The sequence below is a fragment of the Cupressus sempervirens genome, chromosome 8, assembly GCF_028749045.1.
Source record: "Cupressus sempervirens isolate cs-2001-9-10 chromosome 8, ASM2874904v1, whole genome shotgun sequence".
Taxonomy (NCBI): domain Eukaryota; kingdom Viridiplantae; phylum Streptophyta; class Pinopsida; order Cupressales; family Cupressaceae; genus Cupressus; species Cupressus sempervirens.
Genome location: NC_143125.1, coordinates 157744771 through 157760333, shown reverse-complemented (window position 1 = coordinate 157760333; position 15563 = coordinate 157744771). Strand labels below are relative to the sequence as shown.

Sequence of the window (15563 nt, the reverse complement as noted above, 5' to 3'; positions counted from 1 at the left end):
AGCAGCAACCAAAACTGATATGAAATACTCAACCGGAAACACCAAACTCTTACAAAAATACACCCGGAAACTCACAAATCGGCACTATTCAGCACAAAGGCAAACTCTGTATGAGCATGCACATGGAATGGCTTCAAACTCCCGTCCTTAGCCTTCCTGGAAACCTGCAAACTCCCGTTCTTGGGTCTCCTTCTCCACAGGTTTGGCAGCCTCTGAAGAACAACAAGAAAATTAGCAAGAATCAAGTTGTAGAATGAGCCCAAAATGCCTCCAAACCCCTTTTAAAGAGGGCATAACCCTAACTCAAGTCCAAGAGGGGTTAATAAAATATAATTTAATAATAATTTTTATTTATTAGTCCATTGGTTTCCAAAGATTAACCCCTTTTTCCGAAATTTCACCTTTTTGGAGCCTGCCTACCTTAACAAAGTTTATTTTTTTTAATTATTTGAATAGGGGACATGACAGAGATGACCTACTATATCTTTACCCCATTATCACGATCCTCATCATAGCCTTCTAGACTGTGAGAATGATAGAGGGCTATGATGAAATCATCGATGCCACTTGTGGTGCTCAAACCCACAAAGGGCGAGGGCCACGAGTGTGAACTCTCGCTGTCCCTTGAACACTAGAGTTTGAAACAAGTGATGATGGAAGCAAGGGGACTAAAGGCTCTGATAACACCATGCTTGAACTAGGACAACCATTATCCAGGAGTAATGAATGCCTTGGCTATAGTGGTACCCTTTCCCTTTTCACAACAATAGTCCATTCATCTATTTTGGTGGCCTGAGCCAGTTTGGCTTCAAGACTGGTGGACAATTCTGTTCCAATAGTGGACAATCCCTAATCTTGTGGTCCATGGACTAACACCAATAGAAGGTATCCAGGAGGTTTAGGTAAAGAACCTTCTGAGTGAAAGTGGTACCACCTATCTGTATTTCCATGATTCTTTGAGGTTCGTGGGGAGGTCAACCTCAACACATACCCTATGTTGGGGCTGAGCATTAAAAAACTTGTCTATCTCAAGGCAAACAACCTTGCTGACAGTTTTCTTAATGGCTTGCAAAAAGGACCAATGCAGGATAGGAAGCCTGGTGAACTCTATCCATACAACAACCTTAACCTTTAGTCATCAAAAATAGAAAAATCATGTGACCAAAGTTGAAAAACCATAAGCAAGGATCAGACAAGCCAAGGACCTCAAATAAAACAATGCTCAGCTTGGCCAAGAGTGCCAAAACAAAAAAGAAAAAAGATTTTGGTAAGGCTTTGAATTCCTTCAAGGCGGACACCTTGAGGTATCTAGACCTTAAAACCCATTCCCACAACATGCTTTCAGAAGGAGTGCGACCCATAAAATACCCAATTAGGGTTTGTTGTTCTAGCCAAGTGCATGCACTATGAAATTCTTTGGCATTCAAAATAATATCAGGAGAGGAATTACTTCATGGAACACCTTGAGTATGAACTTGTGTGGGTGTTTTTTCCACGGATCCATTCTCTCCAGCAAGAGCAGCTCCAACACTAGCATCAACTACTGGGCCAGAGAAGGTTGAGCCATTATAAACAAAAACAAGTCCCACAGTAAATGTGGTATATGACAAGCAGCAAACCAAGGAGGATTCAAACAGAAGCCGTACAAACCATAGCAAAGCACATTTTCCTCTTCCACCAGAACCAAATTTGTCTTAAGAATTTTCCATGTTTAACACACTTCTTCTCTTTTGCAATATGATTGAATAGCCTCTCATGTTTTCATGCTCTAATCTTCTTATACAGCCAAATAATCTCATCAATAGTTGTCACACCTTAATGTCTTCATGTTCTCTAATACCAAATGTAGATTTTACACAAGAAAAAATTGTGAAAATATAACTTTTATTACAGCACGATTAAAAATGATTACATGGACTGAATATAAAGAATTCATAGCCACCAAAAAAACATATACCTGTGTCTAGACATATTTTATTTAAAAGAAAATAAAACTAAATCATAAATATTCTTTTACATATTTCAGTATATTCCTTGTTTTCATAAAAACTAAAAACTAACTAAAATCATCCTCCAAAAAAATCTCCAGTTTTCAACAGTTTCAGTTTCTTGGTGGTTTCTTCCCTTTAGGATGTGTACCAAGATCCCTTCAAGTTGCCTTAATATCACATGAAATTGATGCTCAGATTGGTGATCTGAGTTTTATACCTCTAAATACCGGCTCAACTTATTGGTTAGCTGTGTATCCTTAAAAGTTGTTGGGTGGTTTCTTTGCTTCATCTATTCTATGGACTTTTCTATATCCTCTCATAGCTGATATTCATCTATGCGTGTTTCTTTTTGTAGTTTGCTTTTATAATTTAATTTAACTAAAACATTTAATGACTTCGGCCACTTTGCCAAATTTTAATCTAAATTTTAATTATTTCGTCCCAAAGAGTATATTTTGATTGCAGTTATAAAAAAATAATCTATATTCACTAGATTCCTCCACACGCATATCTAGGAAAATAATTGAACTTATCTTCCGATCTGGTCCATTTGCAGGTGATATACATTGGTTTCTACAATACTAAATAATATTGTCAGTCGTGCATGCATCCAGAGCCAAGTGTGCAAAAAGTATACTCTCTGTCTATGGTGGCACTTTACAGATCAAAGCGGTGTAGATTTAAATTTTATGAACTATTCAAGGCTCCAGACTTATCCGTGAAAGCTTTACTGATCAGTTCTATGTCAGCAATCTTTGCGACTAAGTTATCCCACAACTATCTACGACGTTTGTATTTGACTGATTACAATACATGTTTTGTTTTCTGATGTAAATCCAAACTGAGCTCGTTCAACAGATGGTTAATCAACCATTCAAAAGTTTAGTTTACATTAAAACATTTAAAGATATATAGATAATCTTTCTTTTTCTTATTAGTACTTCCGGTAAGGCAAATACTATTGCATTGACTAGAATTGATTAATTAATAACTAAGGCTCTACCAATCAAAATAATATATTATCATTTACTATAAACTAAACCAAAGTTACAGTTATTAACTATAATATTTTAATTATTATTTTTAAATAAATTCATTTATCTACAATTTCATTGGTTTAAATGATTTTGTCTTAAGTCTCTTAAGGAAGAATTCAGTATTTTAAAGGATTTTTAAGATTTAGAAAGTTGTAAATTTTTTTAAAAGAAAGTTGTAATTTTAAACTTCTGATTTATATTGGAAATGTCTCTTTTTAAGATCTCTTGCTTTCATTTAGAATCTTTTTAAGAAGATTTTGTTTTGTTTATAAGTATATTGTGATAGCTTTTTTTGGTGTGAGAAAAAAAGATTCCAGACAAAGGTGAGGATTTCATTTTTCAATTCCTAATATTGAATCCAAGGATTGTGTATACTTCTTAATTAAGGTTATTCATATAATTTTTTTAAATTATACTGAAATAATAGTTTTATGTTGCAGATTTCTATCTTTCTATTGGTGTCACATATTTTTGGGTGAGTTATTAAATTGATTATGTTAATAATTTCATTTATAATTACATTGTAGAAATGGATATGATAAGGTTTATATGACAAATTGTTTCCTCCTACATTGACGATGCCTTTCTTGATGATTAAAACCTTTTAGTAGATTTCAAAGAACAACTACTTTTAGAATCTTTTCATGTAACAACTGATTAAAAATATGGTTGAAAAAAGTTAAAAAACAAAATTGCAGTAAACCATAGATAAACAATTGGATTTCAATATCAATTGTTTCGTATGTGGTTACAGTTGATATTGTTTTGTTAACTTGTAGCCTTTCACAACTAAAATGGTGTTCATTTTCAAAACTGAAGAGTTTTTTTTTTTTTTTTGCTTCTAGTTTTTTCAAGCACAACTGTTTGAACCAGAAGATTCATCACAACAGATATTTCTATTAAAATAAAATAAAATAATTCTTGAAAAAATCTCCCAAAAGTCATAGGTGAAGAAGGTGAGATATACAATTAGGAAACAAATTAGAATAGTCAATGTAATTATACAAAAAAAACTGTTGAAACATTAAACAAAATGAAACAAATTTTAGAATTCAATACAAGAATGCTTCTATTTACAATTTTTAAAATGACAATTGATTTTTAACATTTTTATTAGATCTAATTTGTTTCAATTTTTTACTTAGAAATAGTATTCTGTATCGTCTTAACTTCTACTATTTACAATTTTATAAAAAATGCTTATACCATTTCATTTGATATATATGTAATATAAGAGGTTAACAATCTTATCATTTTAAAATTAAGCATACTTTTTTTCATGCAAGATAATTATAAACTATTTATTAACACAAGTACTAGCCACTATGTGGCACTTGTTTGAACTTAGCATTATTTTAATGTTTATAATATAAATTGTGTCATTAAATTAATTATTCTTTTGTAAGTTTTTGTACTTTAAGGAAGAGAATGTTTTTGATTATTTTTATAAAGTTGATTGTAATACTTTGTAAGTATGATATAAATAATGATATTAGAATAGTATCAACAATAATTTTCATAAAATAAATATGTTTTTGATTCTTATTGAAATTTTTATAGCAGCAATTTGAAAATGACTCTTAAACTAAAATTATATTGATTATTAAAACATAAATCTAGAACAAGCCATGAAAAATTTAAATTTATACTTTATGTTGCAATAATTTGAATTTTCAAAAGTTTTTAAAATAGAACTTACCATTGAAAATATTGTTAACCAATAAAATTTGTTAATAGAAGACAACAAATTTAAGTTTCAAAGTTTAAATAGAAATTATGAAATTACTAGTTTTACTTTTTGATTGAAGGCCTCCACTAAATATGATATATAAATTATACTCTGTCATTGTTTCTTTTTAAGATACTACCTGTCATCGTTTCCTTTTAAGATACTACAAATTTTAATAGATACCTGAGTTCACCATTAAAATCAAATCTTAATAGCAAATTCTACTTATAGTATAATTCATGAGTTTCTACCATACCCCTTTAAACCCCTCAACTAATTAAATGCATTAAACTTAAGTTCTGTCGATAAATGTTTTATATTAAACTAAATGCACACTCACACTTAAAGCATCAAACAAAAATCCAGAGTCAAATCTAAATGATAAGTAAGCGTTATAAGAAACCCTAAATAGAGAAATCTTTTGTAAACTCGTGAGGTAGTTACTGTAATGGTGAGCTAAAAATAGAATACTTGAGTTGGTCCAGATTACCATAACTTTGGATTCTTGCAAAACGAATTTGTACACAAGTTTCAAAAAGATGAAGGAAAGTAATTGCACAATAAGATGAAAAATGGACGTCGAGAACAATAAATAAACAATGCTTTTCTACGTGGAGGAATGAATGGAGTTGCGTGTGATTTGGGGATGGATAGCACGTTGTATCTGCTTACTTATCCACATTTTGGATGTTATAAATATGCATCATTGCATTCTCCCTGACCATCTTTCTTGTTTTGTATTATCAATTATTTTGGTAGATTGCTAGAGTTTGTTAACTTGGGTGTTGTGTAGTTATAATTCATCTTTGGCAAGCTTCTTCATCTTCGCCATCATCACGATCATGGCTAACAATGTTTCTGCATCAGCTTCAATGGTATGTGGGATTCATTTTTCTTTGATTTTGATCTCTATTTAGATGAGAAAATGCTTGTTTAGGTGTGGAGAATGTTACTGATGTGTTTTTGGAACTATTTTTGGTAGTTTCTTCATGAAATACAACTTCTCTTTGAGAAAATGCTTGATCTTACGTTTGGGAATTCAGATCTTGTAGTACCGGATATTAAAGTGGTGATGCTAGGTGGTTTACTGTTTAAGTTTTGATTAGCTTTTGTGTAGTTTTTTAAATGTCCGTCAAAGAAGATAAAGATATAGAAATCACGGAGATATGAACTTGTTTAGAGCATTAGAGAGACATTCATTCATTACAGTGAAGAAATGAATAATAAACGAGATTATTATCAACTACAGATAGTGATGATAAAGTAAAGAGAAAATATTGTCACTTCAAGCCTTGCTAAGCACACCTATAATGATTGTTTTGTTATCAACGACGAGTCCTGCTAACTTGAATGTATTCAGCAAAGTGGGTCTCATGAGTTTTCTTTGTTCATATTGCTATTTGTCTCAGCTAGCCTTGGGCTGTAGTATATGCTGTCATGATTTCTGTTATTATGAACCACCTTTTGTTAACTTTCCATTGTTTATAAGATGCATTCTTCAATACAATGTTAGAAAACTAGAGGTACATAAAAATAACTAATCACAAAAAGTTTAGGTCACGTAATCAAATAGTCTACAATCTGATACTCATCAGTAAGGAAATAAATGTTATTATAACTCGTGTCAGCAGTGCTTAAAGCTTGTGTTTTTAAGTAGGTCCAGTATTCAAGCCCCTATGAGAATTGGCTGGAAAAGAAGTTGCGGTTATATATTATTATTTTCTTTGGCACCTAGAGGTGTAAAAGTTCTGATTACTAGAAATTTTGAGTACCACTAAATCTCCTATCACCTTGTCAAAGTCATGTGAATTTGAAATCACTAAGATAAGATGCCTGATGTCATTAAAGCAATTGGTTGAATGTGAGGAACCCAACCTCCTAAGGTAACACAAATCTCTGATTACAATGCCATGCAATTTTGGTAAAAGTCCTGAGCTAATTGCTTTCTTTTACTTGCAGATGATGGAGGAGGAAGCAAGGTTTGAAGCAGAAGTGGCAGAAATGAAAGCATGGTGGGTATCTGAACGATTCAGGCTGACAATGAGACCATACACTGCAAGGGACGTTGTTCGTTTGAGGGGCACCATGCGCCAAAGCTATGCCTCAAACTCCCTGGCCAAGAAGCTATGGACTACATTGAAAACCCACCAAGCCAACAGAACGGCCTCTAGAACATTTGGGTGCCTAGACCCAGTTCAAGTAGCCATGATGGCCAAATACTTGGACACCATCTATGTTTCTGGATGGCAATGCTCCTCCACACATACTTCCACTAATGAGCCAGGCCCTGATCTGGCAGACTATCCCTACGACACTGTCCCAAACAAAGTAGAACACCTCTTCTTTGCTCAGCAGTTCCATGATAGAAAACAGAAGGAAGCAAGAATGAACATGAGCAGAGAAGAAAGAGCCAAGACTCCTCATGTTGATTACCTTAAGCCCATAATTGCAGATGGGGACACTGGTTTTGGAGGTGCAACTGCAACAATCAAGCTTTGTAAGCTCTTTGTGGAAAGAGGTGCAGCAGGGGTACATATAGAAGATCAATCTTCAGTGACGAAAAAGTGTGGTCATATGGCAGGGAAGGTATTGGTTGCCACTTCAGAGCACATCAATAGACTTGTTGCTGCTAGGTTGCAGTTTGATATAATGGGTGTGGAGACTGTTCTAGTGGCTAGAACTGATGCTGTGGCTGCAACCCTAATTCAGACCAATGTTGATGGGAGGGACCATCCTTTCATTTTGGGGGTCACTAACCCTAAACTTAAGGGTAAGCCTCTTGCTGCACTGTTGGGGGAGGCCATGGCAAATGGCAAGACTGGTGGTGACTTGCAAAGTGTGGAAGATAGATGGATGGGAATGGCAAATCTTAAGACTTTCTCAGAGGTTGTAGAGGACGCCCTTAGAAACATGAACATTCAAGAGAAGGAGAAAAGTAATAGGATTAATCTATGGTTTGATAAGGTTGATGGGCTGTCCCATTTTGAGGCTAGAGAGTTGGCTGAAAGATTGGGTGTGTCTAATGTCTTTTGGGATTGGGATCTTCCAAGAACAAGAGAAGGGTTTTATAGGTTCCAGGGATGTGTGAGGGCTGCTGTTGTGAGGGGTTGGGCTTTCGGTCCCCATGCTGATCTCATTTGGATGGAGACCTCAAGCCCTGATTTGGTGGAATGCAACGAGTTTGCACAAGGAGTGAAATCTAAGCACCCTGAGATCATGTTGGCCTACAATCTCTCTCCTTCTTTCAATTGGGATGCCGCTCGAATGAGTGATGATCAGATGCAAAACTTCATTCCACAGATAGCCCAGTTGGGATTTTGTTGGCAGTTCATCACTCTCGCTGGTTTCCATGCTAATTCACTGGTTATTGATACTTTTGCAAGAGATTATGCTAAGAGAGGTATGTTGGCTTATGTGCAACAGATTCAGAGGCAGGAAAGGGTTAATGGAGTTGATACACTTGCCCATCAGAAGTGGTCTGGTGCTAATTATTATGATGCTTTGCTCAAGACCGTGCAAGGTGGTATTTCTGCAACTGCTTCCATGGGCAAAGGTAATGTATTCTAATTCAATTTTAATATAGATTTTAAATATCATGCCATCATACAAATGTTCAGTTATTCTTTTAATATCAATAGTTGGTCATTTCAAATCACACTTGGTGATTATCCATGACTAAATGGTTGAAGAGATGTAAAGTGGGTAGTTATTATCTAATTAACAACCATCTATCTTACATTTCCTTGACACAGTCTCTATGACTATAGTCAAATAGAATACACTCTCTATGACTTTCTATATCTATGAGTATAGTTAGAAGAGAATACACACTCTCTATATGACTATAGTGAAAGAGAGTCCTCTCTCACATTCCATAGTCAAAGAAAGATATTTAAGCTGTATAGTTAAATAGAAGTTGTCAGAAACTCTTCATCTTATATTATATTAAAATTACATTACAAGGTTGTGATTTTAGAAACCTAATACAAATTGATAGAAAAAGTTAGAAACCTAATACAAATTGATAGAAAAAGAATTGACTACCATGTTTCTTCCATATTTCAAAAGATTCAGTAATTTTTTTTTCTCAATAATCTGAAAGGCCTTGTGTGATCTTATACATGCTTCATCTTCAGGAGTGACTGAAGATCAGTTCAAAGGGGATACTTGGAATGGAAATCTAGGCACACTAGATCTCAATGGTAGAGATCACACTATTATTGCCAAAGCCAGAATGTAAGATTTGAGTGGCAGCTTGTATGATCAAGCTACATGCTTTACATATTCAGATATTCTTCTCCGTGTCTCTATGTAGTAGAATGTAAAAGGTAGGCTGGATTGAAGCCTGTTGAGTACTTCCATTTATCTACGATTATCAATGTTGTTCTTTTATGCCCAGTGGCGAATTCTGCCGGTGCCACAACAAAACAGATAGCCACTTGGTGAATTCTAATGCCATTTTGTGTTGATAAGGACGACTTCCAATTATAATAATTTTCTAAGTCCATCCTCTTTCTATGACGTTAACAATTTTAATGAATTATGTTTCTTGATTGAATTTATATGTGTTTTGTATTTGTTTGTAAGAAATGTAAATCGTTATCTTTAGGGTTTGATGTGGAATGCTGGACTGATTATTTTGTGCTAACTTAAACAGTTTGTTTTTATAATATTATCATTTATAAAATGTGAGTTCATGAAAAATACTTATTTGGTAAATTATTTTAATCAGTAAATCATATTATGGTATATTTGCGTTGAGTTTTTGTTGAATTTTTTATGAAGAGATTAAAATTATGTATTCCATTAATTTAAATATTTTAAAAACCTTATATGTTTTTTAAATTAATGAGTCATATTATTGGTTTTCTCTTACGAGTTTTAGATGGAGAGATAAATGCTATATATTATATTAATTTTAAAAAAAACACCTTTTTATGTTCTATAAATTAAGAATCATGTCCATAAAATCATAGGATGTTTTTTCTTTTTCATTTTAGAATATCCTATATGAATAAAAAAAATAAAAAAATAAATGCCACGGAGGGAAATTTTACTTATAATATTTAATATAATTATAGCCATAGTATTTGATATTAATTTTATTTCTAATAATTCATGAATATGAAAAACAATGTAAATTTAAGTATTTAGTTAATATGTTTTTGATGTATTAAATAGCAGTCAAAGGGGGGGCTATGCCCATAGTAAACAGATTGGAGAACAGCCGGTAGTTACCCCCATGCTATCTAACCAATACCTTTTCTAGACATCAAAAACATCTTAACAATAAACAACATAAATATGCAGTTCATAGTATCAGTATAAACATGACCACCCACATACATAGGATACCAAAATGTATACCAGCAACCTAAATTACAAGTGTTGATATTAAGCTAACTAAGGTCCACCTCAATAAGAAAATGCCATACTAGGCACGAAGTTCACAGCTAACCATATCATAAAAAAACCAAATAGAAAAAGGAAAAATGGACTAGTTCTCCTTTTTCTCATCTAGGTCCTCCCTTTCTTTCTCCTTTAGGTCCTCTATGGCAGGTTTGTCTTCCTCCTCCTTGATAGGCTTGTCTAGTAGGATGTTAAGCCAATCATCCACTAAAAAGCTATAGAGGGAGTGGGTGGTAACACTTTCTTTCCCCGTTTCCTTCTCCTCCTCATCAACCTACAAAAAATACAAAGTAGTGGCAGTTGAATGCATGAACTTCATAGAAAACTCAACAAAGGTTCCAAATTTACAACATAGGGCCTCTTGATTGTCAGCCAAGTCATGCATGGACTTCTCTAGCCTATCCAACCTAGTTTTTCTTTGATCCTTCTCCTGGATGTGACACCCCTTTTTCCCCCTACTCTTAGCAACTTCCTTTATAGGGGAGGTGATATCCTCCCCAACACTCTTATCTAGAGATGGGTTGTTTACCATGTTGTCCAAAATGTGGGATGGACTAGGAGTATCATTTGTCCCAAAACCAAGGTGGATAACTTTCCTCCTCCTCCTAGTGGATTTCATTTTAGTCGCTGTTGACTTTAAACTCACATCATGTTTGGGAGGGATCTTAAATTTCTCCATTTTAAGCCTTTTGCTAAATCTCCTAGAAACTTTATTGCTTCGTCTTGTATCAGTATCAAAGTCAATAATGATGATGTTTTTCCTCATATCTAGGTTCTTTTTGTCCATCTTCTTTGAAGCCAATCTAGGGTTTGGGTCAATGAAAACTTGGGGCATCATAGTGGAAAGGGGATTAATTAACAGAGATGGGTTGAGGGGAAGTTGAAATTTATAGAGTTTAAACATGAAGGCATGATGCAGGATATAAAATGGTTTTTCTTCCTCCCTCTTTATCCTAAAATTAAACAAACTTTCCTTCATCAAATGCAAAATAAGGTGTTGGAAGGAAATCAAGTCCTCATTCCTAAAGTGGATTAAGATAAGGAAGTGGTGATGCAGTAAGGCTTTGGGTGTTCTCCAAACTCCAATAATAAAATTGACCGGGGTTGACTCAACCTTCCAAACATTGTTTTTGGTTAGGATCTTCCAAAGATTCCTACCTAGGTCCTTCTTCTCCTAGAAGCAAGAACTCTTCAATTCTTAACCCACACAATCCACACCATAGGCTACCTAGATGCCCTAGTGGCTTTCCAACACCCCACACCCATGCTACAAGATCTTTGCTAGTGAATGTGTCCAAAACCTTCCAAGGAATTTCATTCGACTTGTTTGACCATTCCCCAAACTAGATTTCACCTTTTTCTTATCAACTTATTGTTTTGCTCAAACCAATCTTAGTGAAATTAAGCCTTTAAAACTGTCATTTTGCAATTTTCTCCAATTTTACCTAAACAATGCCCCAAATAAAATTGATATTCAGATACCCTTTTGGAAGAAATTTCATATTACAAAGAATCCCATTTTAGTTCCATATAGAAGAGCCCAAAAAAAAAAACCCTCCTTTCTAGGCTTAAAACTAGGGCTTTATTCTTTGTCCACTTAGTCCAACTGTGAAATATTCTCCTAAAAACTTCAAACTAGGTTAAAACCTTCCCTCCTTGTCTCTAGTTTTCACTTAAGTTGCCAAACCTTATCTTTTCATTCACAAGGTTGCTCTAGGCACATTTCTCCTATCTTGGAATGGCTTAACAAACCACTTGTTCAACCCTTAATTCACCATTTTAGCATCACAGCCATGGAGTAAAGGTTGAAGTTCTTATTTATAGTCATAATACACCTATTCCTAGCTATCCACAAATCCATGATTAGGTAGAGATCATGGATTACAAGGAATCCATTAAAATGCTTCAAAACTTGTACTTGCTTACAACTAACAAAATGAAAAAAATGAATGCAAATATTCAAAAAAACCTGCTGTACTGATTCAAATCAATGTATTAGACATGTAAGAGCATGCACAAAACTATTTTTAGTCACTTCATTATAGAAACCCAAAATTTACTTGGTAAAAGTATGGATCAACACACTAAAAAACAAGAAAATGCTCCAAAAACTTGCTCTTTTGACTCTCTAACCCCAAAAATTTGTGACTTACAACCTTTATGCCTCTCCATAATATCCTCCAAAAGTGACCAACAAACTTGGAATCCTTGTCACTAATGATACTGAGAGGTAATCGATGTATTCAGACTATCTCTTTAAAGAAAAGGCATGTAATATATGAGGCATCATTGGTGCTTTTACATGGAATAAAGTGAGCCATCATGTTGAATATATCCACTACAAAATATGCACTATCATAACCCCTTACTATTTTTGGTAATCCCAATACAAAGTCCATACTAAGGCATTCCCAATGCCTAGTTGGTATGGTAAGAGGTTGATAGAGTCCAGCATTGGATGATGTTCCTTTACCTCTTTGGCAAATGCCACATTGCTCAACAAAGGTTCTAACATCTTGATACATTTTAGGCCAAAAAATGCCCTGTTGAGCTACTCTAATGTTTTATCATATCCAAAGTGTCCTCCAAGACTACCTTGGTATTTTTCTTTGATGATGTTGGTCCTCATAGATCCTTGAGGTATACACAACTATGTTCCCTTGAAAAGAAAACCATCCTGCAACAAATAATCAGCAAAATCTACATGGAATGTGTTAGAAAAATCAGAGCAAACCTTGTAGGTTGCTACACAATCTTTACACTAGTTGCATATTGCTCCTTTATTGCTTCTAATCCCACACTTTATAGTTGAACTTCTTGGACTACTGACACTCTTCTACTAAGGGCATCAGCAACCTTATTGGAAGTACCTATCTTATTCTTTATGATGAATGTATAGGCCTATAAATACTCAACCCATCTGAGATGCTTTGGACTTAATGTGTCTTGTCTATTAAGGAAGCTTAAAGCGTGATTATCTTTATAGACTATAAAATCTTTTTGAAGAAAATAATGTCTCCATTTCTTTAAAGATTGCACCATAGCATACAATTCTAGGTCATACGTGGAATACTTTTTCTTAGATTCATGGAGTTTCTCTGAAAAGAAAGCAACCAGATGGTCTTCTTGACTCAACACTGCTCCAATGGCCAAGTTTCTAGCACCACATTCCACTATGAAAGGTTTGTGGAAATTAGGTAATCTAAGAGTAGGTAAGTCAGCTACCTTCTTCTTCAAGCATTCAAACCTTTCATCATCCTTAGATGTCCATGCAATCTTGCATTTCACTCCTCCTTTGATGGTGTTGAGTATAGGTGCCATGATATGACTGAAATTTCTAATGAATTTCCTATATAATGATGCCAACCCATAAAAACTTTTGACATATCCAACAGTTTTCCATTCATCTTCAAGCTTGATCTGTATTTGATGATATCCTGATTTCAAGTCAATCTTTGAGAAATAACATGCTTTCCCCAAATAGTTCATTAGATCCGATCCTCTATTCTTGGCATAAGAAAACTATATCGGATGGTTGTTTTGTTGATGACCCTCGAATCATTGTACATGCTCCATTGTCTATCCTTTTTAGGGGCTAGAATTGTAGGTACAACACAAGGGTTTAGACTTTTCCTAATTAGCCCTTTATCCATCAATTCTTGCACTTGTTTTCCTATTTTTGCATTTTGTGAAGGAGTCATTTTATATGTTTCTTTATTAGGCAGATTAGACCCTAGAATGAGGCATATCTGATGATTGATATCCTGCATAGGTGGTAAATCATTTGGGATTTCACTGACCACTATGTCTTGATATTGATCTAATAGTTGTTGCACTTCCCTAGGCAATTCAATGTGTTTGTCTTTCTTAGGCTCCTCCTTAGGCTTCAAAACTATAGAAAACCCTTCTTCAATAGGTTCAGTCTTTAAGAATTTAAGAAACTCCTTCCCACTCAATAACATGGTACTAGAACCTATAGCCTTTACATGTTCTAGTACCATGTTATTGAGTGGGAAGGAGTTTCCTAGGAGAAGATAACATCCATAGCCATCTTATTGAGTAGGAAGGATTTTCCTAGGAGAAGGAGTTTTCCAATGGTGTCCTTGGAGAAGATGGAAAGCATCCATTGGCAATATATCACATAGGACCTTGTCCTTATAGTCCCCTATCCAAAAATCTACATAGGCTTGTTCATCTACTAGTACATGCTAACCCTCATTGAGCCAAGTTACCTTATAGGGTGTGGCATGAGGTAATCTTTTTAACTTAAGTTTTTCAACCATTTCAAGTGACACAATATTTTTCGTAGAGCCAGAATCTACTATAAATTTGCATAACTTGCCTTGAGATTTCATGTGGTCCTAAATAAGGTCTTTTTTTGTGGTGTTCTTGGGGTAAAGAAACTTTCAGTAAAGTCCTCCTTAGCATCAGACTTTCTCCTTGTATTGGTCCATCTTTTTCAATAGGTGTACTAGCACTACTTGCCTCATCCTCTTGCACAAAGGTTGTTCTTCTATCCATGGTTTGTGAAGAACTCCTTTCAGGATATTTTCCCATTATGTGTCCTACTTAACCATAGTGGTAACACTTCCCTATGAAGACAATACCTCCTCCTCTTCCATATCCACCAAATATGTCTCTTGAAGGACTTATTCCCCTATAATTTCCTCTATTATTCCTCAAACTAATTTCTCTACTTCCTTTAGGTGTCACATTTTCTTTATTACTATTGTTAGTATGTCCTCTTCTAAAGAAGTCTCTTCCTCTAAAACTTTTTAGATTTTTACCTCTAGAATGCTACTCCCTATTCTTCTCATCTTTTCCTTTGATCTTAAAGCTAACCGAAAACATATATTCACTATATTAGGATCCATGCTAGTAATCTCATATTGAATGTTGGTTCTTAAACCACTCAAATACCTAGCTAGCTTCTCCGACTCACTTTCTTTCTTTTTCAATCTCAAACTGATCTTGTAGAACTCCTCAGTGTATCCACTTACATCAAGTTCTTTTTGTTTGAAACCTTGCAGCTTCTTGTACATCTGTACTTCATAGTCACTAGGGAAAAATTGTGCCTTAATAGTGATCACCATTCTTTCCCAAGAATTGATCTTTTTCTTGCCTTGTTGGATTCTTTCTTCCTGCACTACATTCCACCATATTAGTGTTTCTCCCTTCAATCTTTCCTTGGCAATACTTACTCTTTTATCTTCATCCACCTCTTTTAGGTCAAAGTAGCTATTGAATGCATCAATCCAATCCAATAGATCTTCACCATTTAAGCTTCCATGATAGGTAGCTAATCCATTAAAATGATCCTTATTAAGAGATCTCAAAGCATCCAACACATTTTATGTTCCTTATCAGATTCTACTTCTACAAGGGTTAGAGAACTAC

At 34.5% G+C, this 15563-nt stretch overlaps 1 protein-coding gene across 3 annotated transcripts; it reads left to right on the top strand.

Moving 5' to 3' along the window:
- The first annotated feature begins 87 nt into the window (after window positions 1-87).
- Window positions 88-8997, top strand: LOC149542032 (isocitrate lyase-like). Of its 3 annotated transcripts, none has more exons than XM_089796153.1 (3): window positions 88-108; window positions 6717-8310; window positions 8894-8997. In XM_089796153.1, exons 2-3 carry the CDS (start codon window positions 6717-6719, stop codon window positions 8995-8997), a joined length of 1698 nt encoding a protein of 565 aa, XP_089652279.1. In that variant the 5' UTR covers window positions 88-108. The 3 variants fall into 3 exon arrangements, with proteins under 3 accessions (XP_089652279.1, XP_089652280.1, XP_089652278.1); XM_089796154.1 differs by lacking the exon at window positions 88-108 and adding an exon at window positions 1513-1533; XM_089796152.1 differs by lacking the exon at window positions 88-108 and adding an exon at window positions 5603-5632.
- Window positions 8998-15563: the final 6566 nt, after the last annotated feature.

Coding starts and splice junctions, on each gene's coding strand:
- LOC149542032 (XM_089796152.1), top strand. Junction 8,311..8,893: donor AACTGCTTCCATGGGCAAAG/GTAATGTATTCT, acceptor CTTCATCTTCAG/GAGTGACTGAAGATCAGTTC.